At 49.4% G+C, this 18,289-nt stretch overlaps 2 protein-coding genes across 3 annotated transcripts; one reads left to right on the top strand and one right to left on the bottom strand.

Annotated features, from left to right (window-relative positions):
* Positions 1-7: 7 nt before the first annotated feature.
* Positions 8-6,416, top strand: SRSF7 (serine and arginine rich splicing factor 7). The gene is made up of 9 exons (XM_041404238.1): positions 8-120; positions 436-616; positions 748-924; positions 1,813-1,887; positions 1,978-2,079; positions 2,432-2,485; positions 4,523-4,567; positions 5,142-5,177; positions 6,108-6,416. Exons 1-9 carry the CDS (start codon positions 93-95, stop codon positions 6,160-6,162), a joined length of 753 nt encoding a protein of 250 aa, XP_041260172.1. The 5' UTR covers positions 8-92; the 3' UTR covers positions 6,163-6,416.
* On the bottom strand, positions 5,293-17,559 carry GALM (galactose mutarotase). 2 transcript variants are annotated; one of them, XM_041404237.1, is made up of 9 exons: positions 17,537-17,559; positions 16,336-16,593; positions 15,658-15,812; positions 12,698-12,904; positions 11,246-11,327; positions 10,152-10,293; positions 9,884-10,058; positions 9,318-9,429; positions 5,293-6,145 (listed from the first exon to the last, which is right to left on the bottom strand). In XM_041404237.1, the coding sequence occupies exons 2-8, from the start codon at positions 16,529-16,531 to the stop codon at positions 9,352-9,354; spliced, it is 1,035 nt and encodes a 344-aa protein (XP_041260171.1). In that variant the 5' UTR covers positions 16,532-16,593; positions 17,537-17,559; the 3' UTR covers positions 5,293-6,145; positions 9,318-9,351. The 2 variants fall into 2 exon arrangements, with proteins under 2 accessions (XP_041260171.1, XP_041260170.1); XM_041404236.1 differs by lacking the exon at positions 17,537-17,559 and having other exon boundaries at positions 16,336-16,660.
* Between the last annotated feature and the right edge of the window lie 730 nt (positions 17,560-18,289).

Raw genomic sequence — 18,289 nt, forward strand, 5'->3', positions numbered from 1 at the left:
CGCGCCTCCGCGCGGCGCGGGGGAGGCGGGGGAGCAGGCCAGGGGGCAGGCGCGTGCGGCGGCGCGTGCGCGCGGGCGGCGGAGCCGTGGGGATGTCGCGTTACGGCCGCTATGGAGGCGGTGAGAGCTCCCGGGGGTCGCGGGCGGCGGGCGGCTGCGCGGGCGGGAAGGCGAGACGGGTCTGGGAGAGAGGCGATTATCGCGGGGAGCTTGGCGGCTGGCGGGAGTCGGTGGTGGGGGGAGGAAGGCGATGCGGCCGCCGCCGCCGTTGTCGCCGCCGCCATTTTGCGTCAGCGGCCGTGGGGGAGGCGCGCGGCCGGGCGCGCGGCGCTCGCGCTGAAGGCGGGAAGGGGCCGCGCGGACAAGATGGCGGCGGCGGGGGCTGAGCCCGAGCCCCCTCCCGGTGCCGCGCTGACCCCCGGTCCGCTCCCGCAGAGACCAAGGTGTACGTGGGGAACCTGGGCACGGGCGCCGGCAAAGGCGAGCTGGAGAGAGCCTTCAGCTACTACGGACCGCTGAGAACCGTATGGATCGCCAGGAACCCGCCGGGGTTCGCCTTCGTGGAGTTCGAAGACCCCCGGGATGCTGAAGATGCTGTCCGTGGACTTGACGGAAAGTACGTGTCCATTTCGCGTGTTTGCCGAGGCTTCTGAGAGAGAATTGGGGTTTATCTCGCTGGTCCCTATGCTTCTGTAGTTGTGTCGTGGACGGAAAGGTTTAACGCAGCCCTTCGCGGACTCGTTGCAGGGTGATCTGCGGCTCCAGGGTCAGGGTGGAAGTATCCACAGGGATGCCGCGCCGCTCCCGCTACGACCGGCCCCCTGCCCGGCGCCCCTTCGACCCCAACGACAGATGCTATGAGTGTGGTGAGAAAGGCCACTATGCCTATGACTGTCACCGCTATAGCCGGCGAAGGAGGAGCAGGTACGTGCGGGGCCGGGGCAGCCGCGTTGCTTCGCCAGCTCGCTTTTGTGTAGTTCTTGTTAGCAAAGAACACAATGTTACACCAGTTTTCTTTAAAATTTAACGCTAGAATAAATGTATAGGTGTATATTACAATTTGTTGCTATTTCTATCAAATGTTAATATTTTAATAATCAACCTGGTCAAAACCTTTCAGGTTTCTTCGTTTGAGTCAGTCGCCTTGATTCAGAATGTCACGAGCCTTAAGATTTCATGCTGAGGCGCCTTGCAAATCCGACACTTAAGATCCTCCTAGACCTTGAGGTGATCAGCATAAGAGGCCAGATCCCCTCGAGCCATCTACACGTAGCTTCACCTTATTCTTTAAGGGCAGAAAATTTGAGACGGTGACCGCCGTAACAGTAAATTTGGCTTTCAATTGGGGCCCCCCTCCGGTTTAGAAAGAGGAACACCAGATTGACCACATTCCCACCTAGAAAAATCTTCTTGCGTCAATCAAGCCTCACCCTGGCTCATTGGGCTGTCAGTTTGATCGTCGTTAGATTGAAGAGAACACCTACCTAGATGCAGCGCTCGCCTATAGATACTTCTAGATCGTCTAGATCTGCTAGACCTTGGGCCAAAGAGGGTCGACCTGCAAACTTGCAAGGTTTATTTTAAATACGCATTACAGTGTTTTCTATTCTAATGTAATTCTGCAATGTAATTCAGCTTTTAACATTTTTCTAGGTAGTAAAAATGCTCAAGACAAGTAGGCCCAGACATTTTTCCAACTGACAGATGCTAGTTCTTTAGTTGTCTGAAAAAAGTTTTGACTTCAGCAGGGCCTCACAGGTGCTGGGTGCTGCAGCTGTCTGCTGATACCTGTTTTTTCTAACCTCAACCCAGGTCCCGGTCCAGATCCCGCTCGAGGTCCCGAGGAAGAAGGTATTCCCGGTCACGCAGCCGCAGCCGTGGTAGGAGGTGTGTTTCAGTTTGTCTTTTATCCCTGTTGCCTTCTTCTGCCTCGAAAAAGCTGCACTTGAGCAACTCTTGGAATTGCTTTCTTTGCAGATCCAGGTCAGCTTCCTATCGTAGGTCCAGGTCCGTGTCTCCTCGTAGGTCCAGGTCCGTGTCTCCCCGCCGGTCCCGGTCGGGTTCCTTGAAGAGATCACGGTAATTAGTACTAATTTTTTCTGTGTGATTTATTTGTGCTGTGTTTTCTTGTTTTAATTAGATTCCAAAAGATACTGGATAGCAGGTTTCAAAAGATGCTGACTTCTGGAAGTGAGCATGCTTTTAAAAGTTTCTGATAATCCTGGTTAAATTCACAGGCATGCTAATGAGTTTTGAGACCTCAGTCTACCATGACTGAATTTCTTTGTGTAAAATGTCTAATGATCATATATGTCTATGATCATGTAGGTCTTAATGTAGACAATGTCACATGTAGACATTAATTTATATAGTGCTGTAATTGTGGTCACTTCTTTATTTATTTTTAATTTATCTCAATTTTTAATTTTAGGTCTAGATCAAGGTCCAGATCTAGATCCAGATCTGTTACATGGCCCCGCAGCAGGTATGTGACTATAGGTACTTGGTAAAAGTTGCTTAGAAGTCTCATTAGGCTCTCTAACAACTGTTAAGATTTTTTTTTCCAGGTTAAAGATGTGTTTTCCCTCCACTAACCTAGGGGTCTGCAGTTTTAAAAAGCAGTGAAGAAGATTGTTCTTCTTCTTTTTATTCTTTTGCACATCCCTAACATCTAGGTCACCATAGTCATCAGAAATACTGGTTTGATCAGGTTGCATTAACAGCTAACAAATGTAGAATTAATCTCAAAAGTTTATTTTCCTTTGTGTAGCACACACGGGATTGGGATTCTTCCCATTATTTTTCTGAAAAAGCAAAACAGACTTCCAGTAGTGTGTTAATGTTTTATTGTCTGCAGCCAGGCAAGTCTTGAAGGCCTTGCTGGTGTCCTGAGTGTCACAGCTGCAGTTCCAGCTCCGTTGAGTATCAGTGTCAATCTGCAGGAGCTGATTTTGATTTGAGACAAACACCTTTCAGAATTATTGTGTACCAGTAAGCATGTCACAGGAGTAACAGTCACATTCTAAAGGAACACAGGATGGTATTTGTTCCTTTAAGCTTTACTTGCCAGTAAGTAAGTGCAGCCTGTGCTTCATGGAGCCTTGTCCTGGCAGGAGGGCTGGCTGGGTGTCCTCAGCAAGAGCAAGAGTAAATGGAAATTCTGCTCTGGATATGGAATTGCTTATGGCCCAGCCTATCCCTGTGCCTGCTGTGCTCGTTTTAATGGCTGCTCTTTGAAACAAGGAACCATGTCAAACAAGTCAACCATGAAGAGACACAGGAAAACACAGGATAGCTTCAGCTAAAGGGAGCAGGTGGAAAAGCCCACAGCTGAAGGTGGCATTTTCTGAGGATGGACAGCAAGCAATGATGGGAGTTTTAGGGGAAAGGAGAGATGAAGACCAGATAGTTTAATTAAGAGCAGAAACTCACACAAATAGTCCAGAAACTGATGAAGAGAGAAGGTTGCCCAAGGCAGTAGAGCAGTGCCTTTCTCTGGCTGGGTACACCTGTGGCTAAACCATGTTGAATCTTAGTACTGGTTGTTCCAACATGACTTAATCATGGTTTATCACTGTGCACTGTCAGTGATGAGCCAGAAACAGCTACAGGCAGCAGACTCTCAAAGAGGAAAACATCTTGATTTTACCACCATTGTTTTCTCTTTGTGGTACCTTGCTGGTTTTCTGCAGGGTAAAGGATACTTGTAGTGACATTTCTGGACTGTTGTGTGACACTTTGTATTGTAAGTAGGGATTAAGTGTCTGAGGCATAGGAAGTTCTAGATGTACAACTAGCCAGAACTGGCAGAAGATTTGTGCTTATGTAATTGAAAGATTATTTTTTTACAGAAGAGCCCAAGGAATGCAGACAGGCTCTGGGTTCATGAGGTAGACTAAATGAGTACATGACATTTTGTGGTTTGACAGTGTCACAACATGCATCTGGAAATTGTTGTGGAAAGCCCTGGATGTGGAATGTAGAACACTTCTCGTGGGATCTCAAAATTTCAGTGAGGCTTTCAGGCAGTATTAGTCTTCCTGTGGTGCAGCAGCCTCAGAGGCAGACATTTTCCACATTTTTTTCATAAGGATTAAGTTCAAACATTTAAAAAAAATCCTTGAAGTAAGTGGATGTATAAGATGAACTTCAGAGAGAAGATACTTGTAAGAATGAGCTGTTGGCTGCTGCAGTGGCAGATGTTGCTCAAGTCTAATAAAACCTGCAAGTTTAGAGCATGGCTTTTTATTAGCTCTCTGAAGATACTGGTCAGGATTTGGGTTGTTCCTGTGTTCCTGCCACCTGCATCAGCAAACACTGGTCATCAGCTAGGGACCAAAGTACACAGCAACATGTGCAGCATCCATTAAAAAGACTTCAGAAACTTAGCAGGCAAAACCCTGGAAACTTGCAGGACTCTGTGTATTCAGCATGACAGTGCTCATCCACTGAGTGTGAATCCTGCTGTCCCAAACGTGGGAACCTGTTCTGTTTCCCTGCTGAGCTGTGTTTTTTCTTGCAGGTCCAGGTCTCATGGCAGATCAAAGTCTGGCTCGCCAGCTAAGAGGTGAGCACGCACACACAGAGCCTGCAGTAGCATCCCAAATTTAGGATTGCATGATTAACAGAGCCTGGTCCTTTAGAAAAATATCCCCCTAACATGGGTCCCCAGCTAATCTCTTTGTGATATGACAGAAATGATAGAATTTCCTCTGCAGCTCTTTGGAATGCACACCTTACCTGTCTCTGGGTTTTCATTAACTTTTTGTTGTTTCCAACATAGTACTAGTTTTTGGTGCCTTTGTGCTCAGTTCTGTTAAATTTTTCTCTCCATCAGATAAAGACCTTGGGCTCTGTTAATGCTTTTCATAAAACAGCAGCCTGGTGACGTTGCTTTTCTCAAAGCCTCACCTTAGTACCTCCCCTTGTTTTTCTGTTTGTCTGCTGAAGAAAGTTGCTTCAAATGCATCTCCATGCTAAATAAATGGAGAATCCCTGTCAGAGTAAAAGTTGATTTGAAAACTACCATTGGAAAGACCTGGCTAGATTCCTGTAATTTACTTTCTGATAGGTTGGGGTTTTTTTAAACATAAAAAACAATTTGACATTTCAACTGCATTGATGCTGTTCTGTTTTGGCAGCCGGTCAAAGTCCCGGTCACCGTCTCCAAAGAGAAGGTACGTTGGTCTCCCTACTAATAGCACAAACTCCACAGAGCTGGCATTTTAGTGTCTGCACTGAACTCTGCTGAGGAGTTTGCTGCTTGTAGGAAAGTACTGGAAAGGTATTTTGCTGAGATCTCTTTCACAGCAATAATGTTGTGGTTGAGGCTTTTTATATGGTAATGTGTATATGTGGTGATAAATGCTCAGGGTTACGTAGCAGTGTTTTGTTGTTGTCTGCTCCCCTGTTCCTTTGGTTCACTGACAGTTTTATTGCACAGAGACTCATGAGCTTAAAGCATAGAATAAATGTAGGAAATCAGCCTTTAGTCTCATTAAAAGCTACATTGACATTGGGGAAGGTACCCAGGAAGGTACAGTACCCTGGCACAGCAGTCAGGAATGAAAAATCAGGCCTGTTATGTTCACTGCTGTTAGATAATTTTTTTCTTTTGCAGTAAGTCAGTAAATAGTCTTCTCTCTCTGTGTGTATGCACAGAGTAATGTGTAGAATATGTGGAGTGACAGAATCTGCAGCATTTTTTTTCCTATTTAGAATTCTTTAATAGTTCATTTCTACAACTTTAGTGTCAAGCAATCACAAGGGCATGAAAAAGTGCTCATAAATGCTGAGTGATCACCATGATAGGTTTTGACAAGCTGCTGTATCAGAACAGAGAAGAAGTATCTTGCCCCTGTGGAGGTCACTATTAGTAATATCCTTTGGATGGCCTTACAGTGATCTCATTTTTAAAATAACAGTAAAGAAAGAAAGTGTTATCTCCAGATCATCAACCCATTAACTTTTGTCAGTAGTGATTGGTTATTTTATTTAAAAAGTGCTTGAAGGGAGCCAGAGTCTTGGTATACTCCTGTTGCTTTTTCCTGTATTTGTGATTCCCAAGCAACTACTGAAATGTTAATTGTGGATTGTTTTCCTTTCAGCCATTCACCATCAGGAAGCCCTCAACGAAGTGCAAGTCCTGAAAGAATGGATTAAAGTTATGAAGTTAATCTTTTAGGAAGAAAGTTATTTTGCTTACATTATTATAAGGGATTTTGTGGTGTCTTTGTAAATGTAAGAATGTAGATAGAAGAGTATATCAACTAAAATTTGGCATGATCTGGGTCTTCTGAGTTAGTCACACCAATAGACTAGCACAGGTCTCTTTTTATTGTATGAATTAACTTCCTGTGATATGAAAATGTGGGACTTTTTTATTGGCACATTGAAATAAAATGTGTATTTTTAACTAAAACTTCTCTGTAGTAACCCTGCTGCTTCTGTTAATGTTTGGGTAATTTTAGCTGTGTGCCATGTAATGTGGATGAAAAGTGTCTAAAATGGGAATCACTGATCCCAGCTGTTGTCTTCTCAAGGTAGTCACTTTTCACATCTACTGTTGAGTGGTCTTTGGTGAAAGGATCAGTTCCTGTTCTCCTTAAAATGGAATTTAAAATCCATCTCTGTCTGCAAATGGATAAAAATTTGCATATGCCCTTTTCATGTGGCATTTGTTTTTCTGCCTGATCTGCTTATTCTGCAAAGCTCATTCTCTGGTGTTTGACTGTTGATACCAAATGCCTCAAAAATCTAAGGATAAACTTTCCTTCAAAACACATCTTTTAAGCAAATAACATCTGCAGAAAGCTTTAAAGGTAATAGCAATTATTAATAATTTGAGAATTGCTACTTTCACGTGTTGCATTTTTTAGTTCCTTGGGCTATTGATGTAAAGAAAACTTTTTAAAATACCTCAATGCGTGTTTCCTTTTTTGAGGGAAGATCCTTAAGATGAAAGACTATAGCTGCCCTCAGGAGTTCTAACCTGCTTCACAGAAGCTGGTATGATTGTCAAGCAGCCCATATCCTGGAGATGGCTTTGTTGAATGATCCCAATTTCTTACAGCAAATACACAACATGCAGCAATCATTATTTGTGTATAGGTGTGTCAAATTGTCCTCATTTTGTATGAAGGAATTGCATGATAAAGCACTTCAGCACAGCTCACAGCCAGGAACTGGCAACAGTGTTGGACTGTGAGCAAAAAACTGGTAGGCAGAGGGGTGAAAAGCCTATTTTCTTTTTGCTGGGATTGGCTATCTAGCAGAAATAAAGGCCAGTTTCAGCAGCAAGTAAGCACTGAAATGGAAAGCCAGGCCTGTTTGGGCTTCCAATGAAATCTGTCAGCAGTTTGCTTCCACTGTGTAAACCACAGCAGAACAGCTTAAATAAAGTTACAAGATGATTTTGTTACACCTGGGGTAGCACATGGGTTTCCAGAAACAGATTTCCTGTTAATGTCTGCATGAAGCTTTTCCAGTGGATGAGTCAACACTCCAGATCCTGAAGGTGCTGTTCTGCTGCAGCATCCTCTGGCCTTTATTCCTGGTCCTCGCTGTGCCTGGATCCTCTCTGGGGCTCACCATGGCCATTGGTGTTCCTGGTGGATTCTGGCCATACTCACCAAATCCCACTGTGGCAGGGCTGACACAAATGTTACCCTGCAGTGGCTTAGCCCAAATGCCTGAAGCCTGCGCTACGTGTTTGGAATATTTTACTGGTTGTGCATTGTGTACCTGGTGAGAGGCACACGTACGCCGCTGCTCTGGAATTTCATCACCTTTTCTTTTCTGTACTCTCAAGGCAAACCTGCTCCACAATAAACCTGCAGACTGACACGACAGCTCTACTGGTACCTGTTTTTCAGTACCCAGAGATACTGGAAGACTGAGCAGAAGAGCCTGGGGTCTCGAGGGGGGCTGGGATTCCTCTAAACCCAGACATGGAACCTGAGCAAGGAGCAGGGCTCTGCTGGTGCGGACAGCCAGCACTTTGTAAGGCGCAGAGGGGGAGCAGTGACAAAGATTGCATCTGTGCTTTTGTGCGGCTGTGCTGTCCAAAATTGAGCTCTGGCCTGAGTTTGGTAGGATTTCCCCACAAATTCCATGCAGTGTTTGTGAGCAGTTGGAAAAGATGCCATGACAGAGGGGTGTGTTGTGGGACTGGTGCTGCTGTGACCCTGTGCCTCTGGGCAGGATGTGCACACCCCACACAGGCTGGCTGGGGGTGGGGGGCAAGGGAAGTGTATCTGAGGTCTCCAGTGTGGTGGGCAAACCCACTCTCAGGGAAAATGGGGTTCCCTTGGTTTGCCACCTGGTGTTCCCTGTTGGTGGGCTTTGTTCTGCAAGGGATACCAGCCCTCACAGACAATATGACCTGTGCACAGCAGGAGAGTAGTGGGCCTGTCTTGTCTTTTCGGTGCCACATTTGCAAGCCCAATGGCCAGGCACTTCCCCTGGGGGCAAGGGCATTCCTGCATCTCTGCAGTTGAGGAAGTATGGTGAAGTGCTGCAGGCCCTGGGTGCAGCAGCATGGCAGGAGAAGGTGGGACACAGTGCCTAATGCAAGGACTGTCTGCCTGTTTCCCTGGGGAGTGGGCTGTCAGCTCCCTAATAAGATAGTCATGTCATCCCCGGCTTGTGCCAAGTTTTTGGAACCCTCAGAAACATGGAGGTTTTCATCACATAGTTCCCTGATACAGGACATTGGAGGTTTCATGTGGAAACACAGTGTTAGGATGATGGGTTTTCTCCTGCAGTTGTATATTCAGGACTAAATAAGTGTGCCCACTTCAGGAACCAAGACAGCACAGGAGTTTAACCAGAGCACCCAGGGCAGCCAGCTGGGATAATCCCAGTACACTTGTAAGAAATACAACACACACTGTCCTCCTCAGAGCTATCCTGTGAGCACTGCACAGCACTTAAAGAGAGCACTTTGATGGAAGGAACAGATGTTGTAACAAACAGCCACAACTGCATCAGCCTTCCCACGTGCTCCACATGAATATTACTAGATATTCCCTTGCTGTCATTGGTGCTGTGATGTCATGCCCCTAAACAAGGTGTTTTCAGTGCATTTTTACTGCAAAACAAAACCCAATGCCCAAGGTGAGAAGATGGACAGAGTGGAAGACTGGCACAGACCAGACAGCAGCAGAGATGGTGATAGGAGCTAAAGCCAGCAGAAACCACGTGTGGAAACCACAGAGGAGGATAAAGGCTCCCAGATCAGATGCATCACCCAGGGTAGTTGGAAAGCTCTGTTTGGCACCTGGCAGGATTTCTGGCTCAGCTCTGGAGGCACTTACCCCTCTCAGTGCTGGGAGTCAGCAGCCCTCCTCCTCAAGCAGTGCCGAACACAAGCCACGTGGTGTGGTTGTATTCCTCACCCGGACGGAGCAGGGCATTGGGGAAGTGAGGCTGGGGAGAAGCAGCAGCACGTCAGTGACTGTGAACACATTCTGTGGGAAGCATGGCTGTATCCCTTTGTTCTTCCCAAGGCATATTCCCACAGCTCCCCCCAGCCATTTCCAGCAGCAGTGTGTAACCACCCACCACTTGCCAGAGTGGTTCAATCCAGGCTGTGAGGAACGATTCAGATATGAGAGGATGTGGCAAGGCCCCAGTGGGGCCATCTGCTCTAGACCCCACACCTTTGGGAAGCTGGGCTGCACAGGGCCAGTCCCTGCTGCACTGACTGACTCCTGTCTAAAGCCACTGTGACCTGTGCCTGCCTCACTTCTGGTGCCTGCAGTGCTCCCTTGACAAGGAGACTCTGTTCCTACATTTAGGGTCCAGAAACATGGAAGGTGGTGGGGGTATGTCCCCTGCCACAGGACCCAAGTAACCCGTGGGAGGGGAATGGACAGCTCACCTTGTTAACGGCATCAGGCCAGTTCTGGGTTTCCAGGCAGAAAGCTGAGTGCTTGGGGTATGTGGCAGCACTTTTGCCCTTCAGGGAGGCATCCAGGAAGTTCCCAGTGTAAAACTGGATGCCAGGCTGGGTGGTGTGAACCTCCATGGTCCTGCCGGTGGGGGGGTGGAAAACCCTGCGGAGATGCCAGTGGAGGATGACACGGGACTGGCTGAATGGGCACCCTCTGGCTCCAGGGGTGGGAACTCCTGCCAAGGACCCAGCCTACCTGGCCCCAAGGCGTCGATCCTGTCCCTGATGCAGGCAGAAATTGTGGTCAAAGCCATCCAGGTGAAACTTCTGCAAGTGCTTGCCCAGCTCCACAGGCTTCCGGAGATCAAATCCAGTGCCCTGCACGGAGGCCACCTCCCCTAAGCAAGGGGAACAGCAGGCTCAGCCACTCAGCCACATGCCAGCAAACCTTACCTTGTTCCCCAGCATAGCTGGCAGCTCCTGGGGACACTGCTGTACTTAGCAGGGACAAAGCACAGAAAGGAGCAAGAAAACACATGAAGTTTGTATATGTACAAACCCAGCATTTTCTCCTTTGTCCTTGTTAAGACTGCTATGGACATACAGTGCCTGTGATAAAGCAGTACAAACAACCCCAGGACACACTAAGCACAGTATAAAACAGTCACCCCAACCCAAAGATGAGGGGTTTTGCACGGAGGGCAGAATAAATGTCTTGAAAAAAAAAAAGAAACCATTCCAATTCAGGCACTTACATAAAATACAGCAGGTATTGCTGTATTTAGGGGTATGTAGGGGTCTGTCTTTAATAATTGCACCTATCTGATTTTCACCCCACGACTAAGTCTACCCACACAAGAAGGAAGTGCAAAAGGGAGGGGTAGCAAGCTGGCCACAACTAAGATGTGAAACAGCTCCATGGTGAAAGCAGCAGGGAGAAGTGGGCACTGGATTGGGTATGTCCTTAAGCTCTTCCCCTATTTGTCCACAAGCATGGCACATCAAGCTGATCAGAAGCCACCTGGACCAAAGAATCCACTCCTCCAGGTGCCACAGGGAGCTTGTCTCCTGGGTGGACCCACAAAACAGCCTCACATCCCATGTGCCTCTGGCCCCATTTCCAGCTGCTCCTGCCTGCTCCCTGGGGCTGGTGATAGACCCGTTACCAGCACCTGGCTCTGCCCACCCTGCTCATGTGCAGTGGGACTGAACCCAAAGGTGAGGGCCCCGCTGTGCCTGGGGCTGTCCCCTGGCTGCTGGTGTGTCCCCTTGCCAGGCAGTGCTGCTGCCCACAGCCACCAACACTGCTCAGAAAGATCACCTCCACCTGGTGCCGCAAGCACCACTCACCAGTAGGGATCTGGGTGCTGTCCACAGGCAGGTAGGAATCTGCTTCAATGGAGATCTCATGGTCATAGACATCCCGGGAGCCCTGCAGGAGGATGGGAAATGCTGGGATTCCTGTTGCAGCCTCTGTTCAAACAGCCCTAAGCACAGCTGTGAAGTGATAGTCCACAGTGGTGCCCCAGCTGATATGGTAGTGCCTGGAGCACCTCCTGACCTTCATTCCACCCTAATCTTGGGCACAGAACAAAGGCATTAGCCTAGGCAAAAACCTTCATGGGCCCTAGGAGCTGTAAATCCTACAGGGATGAGGCCATCAATCTGTACTTGTACCTCACTGAGGGCCACCACCCTGCAGACTGACTAGCCAAAACATGCTGGGTACTGAGCACACAGCAGCAGGGAGAAGGGGAAGGAAGCAAGCAAGGGGAAACACAACCCATCCCCCTGTCTCATCTGCATTGCTGCAGGGGTGTGCTCCTCCTCCTCTTCCACAGCCTCAGGAATGCTGGCAGGGAATCCGCTGGGCTGGAAGGGGAGCAGGCTCAAAGTTGAGCCTTCAGGTCACTATCTAATCTGAGCAGCAATTTCGTGCCCAAAGGTCTCCTGTTCCTCTGGAACACACCTGAGTTGCACACTGCAAGTGTTGCTTTTGCTGCACCCCTGGGAGCACCAGCACCAACAACTGCACAGCCATCCTCAGGGCAGCAGCTTGGGCATGGCTCCTGCTCAGAGGGGCTGAGTTGTCTCTCATGAACACTTTTAAGGACCTTTGTCTCACATCCAAGTGTGACTGCACTGTTATTATCCTATGGCTCTGCCCAGCAACACTTTATTTCTCAGATCCTTTTCCTCCAAGCCCAGTTATAAACTGTGAGATTAAAACACAGCTGCAATTCACTGTCCGTGTGGTTGACATGACGCTGTACAGGTGTGGGAGAGCCCTCTGCATGCTGCTGCTGCAACCTTGCTAGTCTGCAATCCTGGCTATCTCACATCCTTTCTCTGTTTGTTCTGCCCATTTTGACCTGGGTATTTTGGTGCTGCCACTCCAGGCCCTGATTTCGACCTGCATCACCCTCTCAGAAATGCCAACAGAACACAGCTAAGAAATGCCAGGCCACCACTAGGGCATGCCAGCTCTGCACCTCCTCCTCAATCTTCCCAAGGGATGAGGAGAGAGCAAAACTCCCCAGTTACACACAAAAGGAGAACCAACATGCTCAGCTGGGTGTCTGTTCAAGAAGCCCTGAGACGATGTGTCCTCAGCTGGCATCCACGTGATTCGTTCCTGTTCCTGCATGCAGCCCATGATGCACAGAGACAACCTTCTCTGTTGTGTCCCCAAAACCAGGATGTGTCCCCAGACCAGCACATTGGTGCCAATGACCATCCCACGGCTCCCCAGGCTTTCTTGCCTTGCACAGTTTGTCTCCACGGGGCCCATCCCGCACTTACCTGCCCTGCCAGGTTGAAGTACGCATGGTTTGTCAGGCTGATGGGGGTTGTCTTGCTGGTCTGGGCCTGGTAGTTGATGGCCAGCTCCTTGCCACTAAGGGTGTAGGTGACCCAGACTTTCAGGTCACCAGGGTAGCCTTCCTCGCCGTCGGGGCTGAGCCGGAAGAAGCGGACACCATTCGGGAGCACCTCGGCGCTCCAGAGAAACTGCATGGAGCATGGCCTTGGTGAGACAGGGATGGGAACACAGTGCCCTTCCTTCCCTTCTGCCCCAGGCTGAGCTAAAACCAGGGACAAAAGGCACCCAAGGGATGTTGCACTGAAACAAAGGCTTTTTCAATCACCTTTCCAAAGAAAACACAAGCACCAGCCTGCTCTTGGTCAGCCAGGACCACCAGCAGGGAACAAGCCTTTCCACTGAGCAGCCAAACAAAGGAGGCAATTGGGCAGTCTGACAGGGGTCTGTTCCAGCCTCTGTTATGCCATGCCTGAGAGTCCACAAGTTTGATTTTTGTCCTGCAGCTGGACTTATCCCCCTTTCCATGGATTTTCTCATGTGCAACACCTCTTCAACAAGCTGCCACCCAGGCACTGGCTGCTGGGACAGTGTAAGAACATGCAGGGGGCTCCTGCCCAGGGGCTGGGGTTGGGTTAAATGGTAGCAGATATACTGTCAGACACATCCAGAGAGCTGGGACCTCTCTGGTTCTTGTGCCTGCCAGCAGCCTGCACCAGTGCTCAGCTTGGAGCCAAACATGCTGGCAAGGGAAGCAAGCCAGCCCACTGTACTCAGCTGCCCAGACAGCCTGTTTGGCCCCAGCCATGGCCTCATGCTGGGAGGATGGATGTGCAACAAGAGGCTCTCTGAAGCTTCACATTTCCCTGAGGAATAGTTACTGTCTAATCAAAGTGGAATAAAGATTTAGAAACAGGGGCCAGCTCCATGCTGTTGCATTAATCCCTCTCGTGTCCTACAGAAATCACCAACATGGGGCATGGTCAAAAGCCAGCATTTTCACCAAACACAGAACCTGAGGGTGACAAATACACCTGGCTGCAGAGTAGGCCCTCCTACACAGTGTGCAGTTTGACTGCAGCTCCCATGGCTACTGTAAGGATGCTGCGGGTTTTAAGTACAAGTTTCTATTTAAGTTCTTCGAAAAAAAGCTACTGAAGTCCAGGAAACGTACAGGTATCGCTATTTTTTTCTAAGATAAGAGAGTTATTTTCAAAAATCCCCCAGCAGTGTGGTCACACACTGCAGCCCTGTAAGTGCAGCTGCAAGATGCTCTCACCAGACCACATGCTGACCGCAGCACTGATATCTGCAAAATCAGGAAAAGCTCAGAAGATGACCAAGATAATCACAGCCAAATGCCAGTATGTGGTTTTTGTTAGGGATGACCAGTTAGGGCTCACTGTCTCTGAACAGCGACTTTTTCCTGGCTGGAGGGGGTCTTGGGCAGGTGTCCAAGCGTGCCCTGTGGGCCAGAGGACATGAAGCTCTGGCTGGGAGATGTCACTACCTTACCCCCAGCAAGCTGGTGAGACTTCTGCAAGCAAGCAAGGTGAAGAAGCAGAAGAAGAGACCACATCCCCTGCCTGCAGAAGACAGCCTGGAAGCCCTGGGTGTGAAGAATTGCATGTTTTCAGCTGCATATCACAGGTGTCAAGGTGTATAAAGAAACTTTATACCAACCAAACTGTCCTCTTTGGGGGTACAACAGCCAAGCTATCCCCAGTGCTCCCTTTTATCTAAGGCTGCTGAGAAGCATTTCATCCCAACCTGATGCCAGTTCACACTGTGATTTATTTTTTTTTTCAGGCACCCTGGCTTTTTTCCCCATCAGCCTGGATTCCTTTCACTAAAAAAATCCCATTAACCCCATGAAAGCAGCTGCACCAGCACATTCACGTGCTCTTTGGGGGAAATGGTGGATCAGCTACTTGCTGGTTACAAATGCACTTGATCCCACAACACCCAAGGCTTCAGGAATGCAGAGACTTCTGAGCCTGCTCTGCAACGGAGCAATGCTTTCAAGAGATCCTCCACTGCTCTTACCATCTGTACACAAATACCTGACTTGACAGCAGCTCTTGGGAGGACAGAGAAAAAGCTGAGTGCCCTGGGGCCAGGGAAAGGTTGTTTCATCTCAGGAGGTCATAGGGGAGGGCTGGGAAAGAGAGACAGTGATCCTGGATCCTGGGGCATTTTGCGGGCCTGATCTAAACCCCCTCTGCTTCGAGTCAGAGTGAGAGCCTTGGGGACATGTTGCAGGATGAAAGCGGCACCAAAGGGGGCAATGCAATGACCGAACCTGCAGCACCACCCTGCTCTCACCTTACTCAGGAGTGCTGTCACTCAACAGGCGAGCAACAATGATAAGTTTCTGCAAACTCACGTGTCCTTGTCCTTGTCCTTTTGACTCTGGGAGGAGCTAAGGGCAGGTAACAGCCATGAAAATGCGGGTGGAAATGAGTCTGCATGGACAGACCACTGTTCCCAAGGAAACTTTCTTTGGGCACTTGCACAACTCCATGATGCACTCCAGGGTGGTGCAGCTGGTGCCTGGGGAGCCTCCCTTGCTCCTGAGGGTAGGTCCCCACTGCCATGTCCCAACCTAGGCTGTGCAGAAGCAGCACCTTGCCCAGACAACCCTGCCAGAACTCAGGGGCTCATGAGGCTCAGGGCTGCAGTCACAGAGGAAGCACAGCAACCCTCTGCTCGGCATCCAAGGATGACATAAGTCATCAACTCTGCAAACTCAGGCAAAGACAAGCCAACCCAACAGCTTGCAGGATCTGTCTCACTTCCCCCTGTTTCTGCACTCACAGCACTTTCTGACTTGATTCAACTCAGTAACCACCTGAAAATGCTACAGGGTTCAGGGGTGTAGACATCACACGCTCTTGCCATAACCCCACAGGTCGTATGCTGACAGGAACACTGGGATTTTCACCTTGTCAAATCCCTTGGCTCCTCCATGCAGGCTGTTGGGCCCATTGTTGATGAACAGCTGATACTCCTTCCCATCCAGGCTGAACTTCCCGTTCGCAATCCTGTTGGCAACACGGCCCACAACACAACCAAAGAACGGGTGCTTCCCCGTGTAACCTGGCCAGAGAAACAGCACACGGTTAAATAGAACGACTGGAACAGGATGGGGGGGTCTCCAGGACCTGCCCATTCTGCTTATGGACTCAGAGGTGTCTCTTCCTGCTTCCCTCCAGTGCTAAATAGGTGACAGCAATCCCAGAGTTTCACAGAACACACAGCTCATTAGTCATGCATCTTTGATTAACACAGCCTGATGGGATCTTGTATTCTTTGTAGATTCGAAGAAAAGGCCTCTGTCACTGCCAGTTAAGGAATGACTCAGAGCTGCCCCAACAGAGTGGCACACTGCCACCCCCGGTGTCCCTGGTCCACATTCCCCACCGAGCCCAGGAGAGGCAGCGGGAATCTGGTAGTGCAGACACAGATACAGCAGTTTCTGACACCTTCAGCCCATGACTGGCCGGGGGGGCGCCTTACGAGCCGGTCAGGCAGTGTGGCAGTAAACCAGTAAGTGCCGGTTAAACGGCTTGATTGTGGGTTATTAATTTTTTTTTTTTCAAAGAAACGTATTAATACCCACCTTCCAAAGTGTCAAATCCCAGGACAATATCTGAAAACTGCCCATCCCTGTCTTTTGTCTCCAGAGTGGTGATGATGCACCCAAAAGACAGGATCTCCACTCTCACGCTGTCCGACTGTAAGACGAACTTCTCCACCTCTCCGCCTCCCTCCTCCGGGGGCATCCGCCCGAACGCCTCCCTCCGCACCGTCGTCATCGCTCCCTAAAGCCGGCCACCGGCACCTCCGGCGGGAGCCGCAGCCCTGCCGGGGAAGGACGCTGAGGACGAAGAAGCAATGGCGGCTGCAACGGAGCGCTCCCAGCTCCAAAGGGCAGCAGAACAACAGTCGGTCGCTTCTCGTGCGGGGCGGAGCCGCCCCGTGCCCGGCGGAGCGGAGCGCCGGACATCCCGGGGTGTCACCGCGGGGCAGCAGCCTCCGGGAGCTGGCCGGGGCAGCGGGAAGGGTGCCGAGGGGAGGGAGCGAGGCTGCGGGAGCTGCCAGGCCGGGCAGCCCAGCCGCCACCTCGCAAATTCGGGGGCCGAAGCATCTCTGCCAGCAGCTTCTCTCGCCCACTTGCATCCCACCGACACGACTTTCACGGCCCGTGCAAAGCGCGGCACGACAAAATGCTGTTTCCTCCCCTGTGCCCTCCCTTAGCCCCTGCACAAGAGGCACAAGGCAGCGCCTGCTGATGGTGCTGTAAATCAGGCTCGGGGCATTTGCTGGCCGGGGTGCTGTTATCAAAGCTGTGGCTCTGACCCAGACTCCGTTAAAATCATCATCTTCTGAAATACCGATCTCTGCCTGTCTTTGCAGGTATTTTCAGTGTGTGGGGAAAACCCCGGCAACATTTAAGTAATGTATGTGCACGTTTTTGACCTCTCTAGTGCAAGGCACAAGAACACCTCACTACAATTTGGTATGGTTGTATTTCTATGAGGGCCCATTTTCAAACTTTGTTCAAAGAACCAATAACTCCCACCAAAAAAACTCAATTGGTCAACCAGAGGTTGTTAAATTTGAATTTCCAACACAGCCATCGTCTTTTGACAAGACCAGCTACAAATTCCAAGTGAACACAGAAACCAAACCTCCCACCTGGGGCTGGGCAGAGATAGTTTGGAAATGTGCATTTCTTTGTTAGTGAAGTTCCTGTGTTTCCTTCTGCACCATAACAACCCGTGCTCTCTATCCACAAACAACATTTGAAGCAAACATACCTTTTTTCTGCTCATCATATGAGACAGGATAGGGAACAGCCCAAATTTTGAAGTGAGGAATGTTCCGGATGGATGGATGGATGGATGGATGGATGGATGGATGGATGGATGGACGGATGGACGGATGCTCAGTCTCATTTATAACTGATTCATGGAGTGTTTTCATGTGAAGAGCATTCCCAGAAGTTTGCTCCTTATCACTTCAGCTCCCTCAACACCTCTTTCTTAATGTACTTCTGCAGACACAGGAAGCATTTCTGCTCTGCAAAGACAAAATTTCATTAAGCTGTGGGGGTTTTAACGCAAGAGGAGCTGTCATTTTGATTTACTTCTCTGATTCACACCAGAAAAGATCCAGATCCACCTCTTTGTCTGATGTAGCAGTCATGAACACTGATTTTCTCACCTCCCTTCACAGATACAAGACCACTCGAGCCCCAGTGCCCATCTAAGGCTGTGTGCTTGCAGAAGAAATACAGAGACCAATCTGTTAAAGAACCAGCCACACAATTTTCAAGCTGGCAGATAAACTTGAAAAGAAACCAGCTTGCACAAGCCTGAATCCTGCAGGGAACAGTAAGAAGCAATGTCAGCATCAGGATCTGAGCAAGGTATTCCAAGAATCTGGCTTCATGGCTTTGAGGATTTCTCAGGGCTGATCTTCACATTCATCCTGCCCCTCTGCCACTGGTGACTGAGGGAGGTGAGCAAGGGGGAGGGCAGAATACAAGCAAGTCGTGTTCAACATCTCAC

Source organism: Onychostruthus taczanowskii, unplaced genomic scaffold (assembly GCF_017590055.1).
Source record: "Onychostruthus taczanowskii isolate IOZ18803 unplaced genomic scaffold, ASM1759005v1 scaffold21, whole genome shotgun sequence".
Classification (NCBI taxonomy): domain Eukaryota; kingdom Metazoa; phylum Chordata; class Aves; order Passeriformes; family Passeridae; genus Onychostruthus; species Onychostruthus taczanowskii.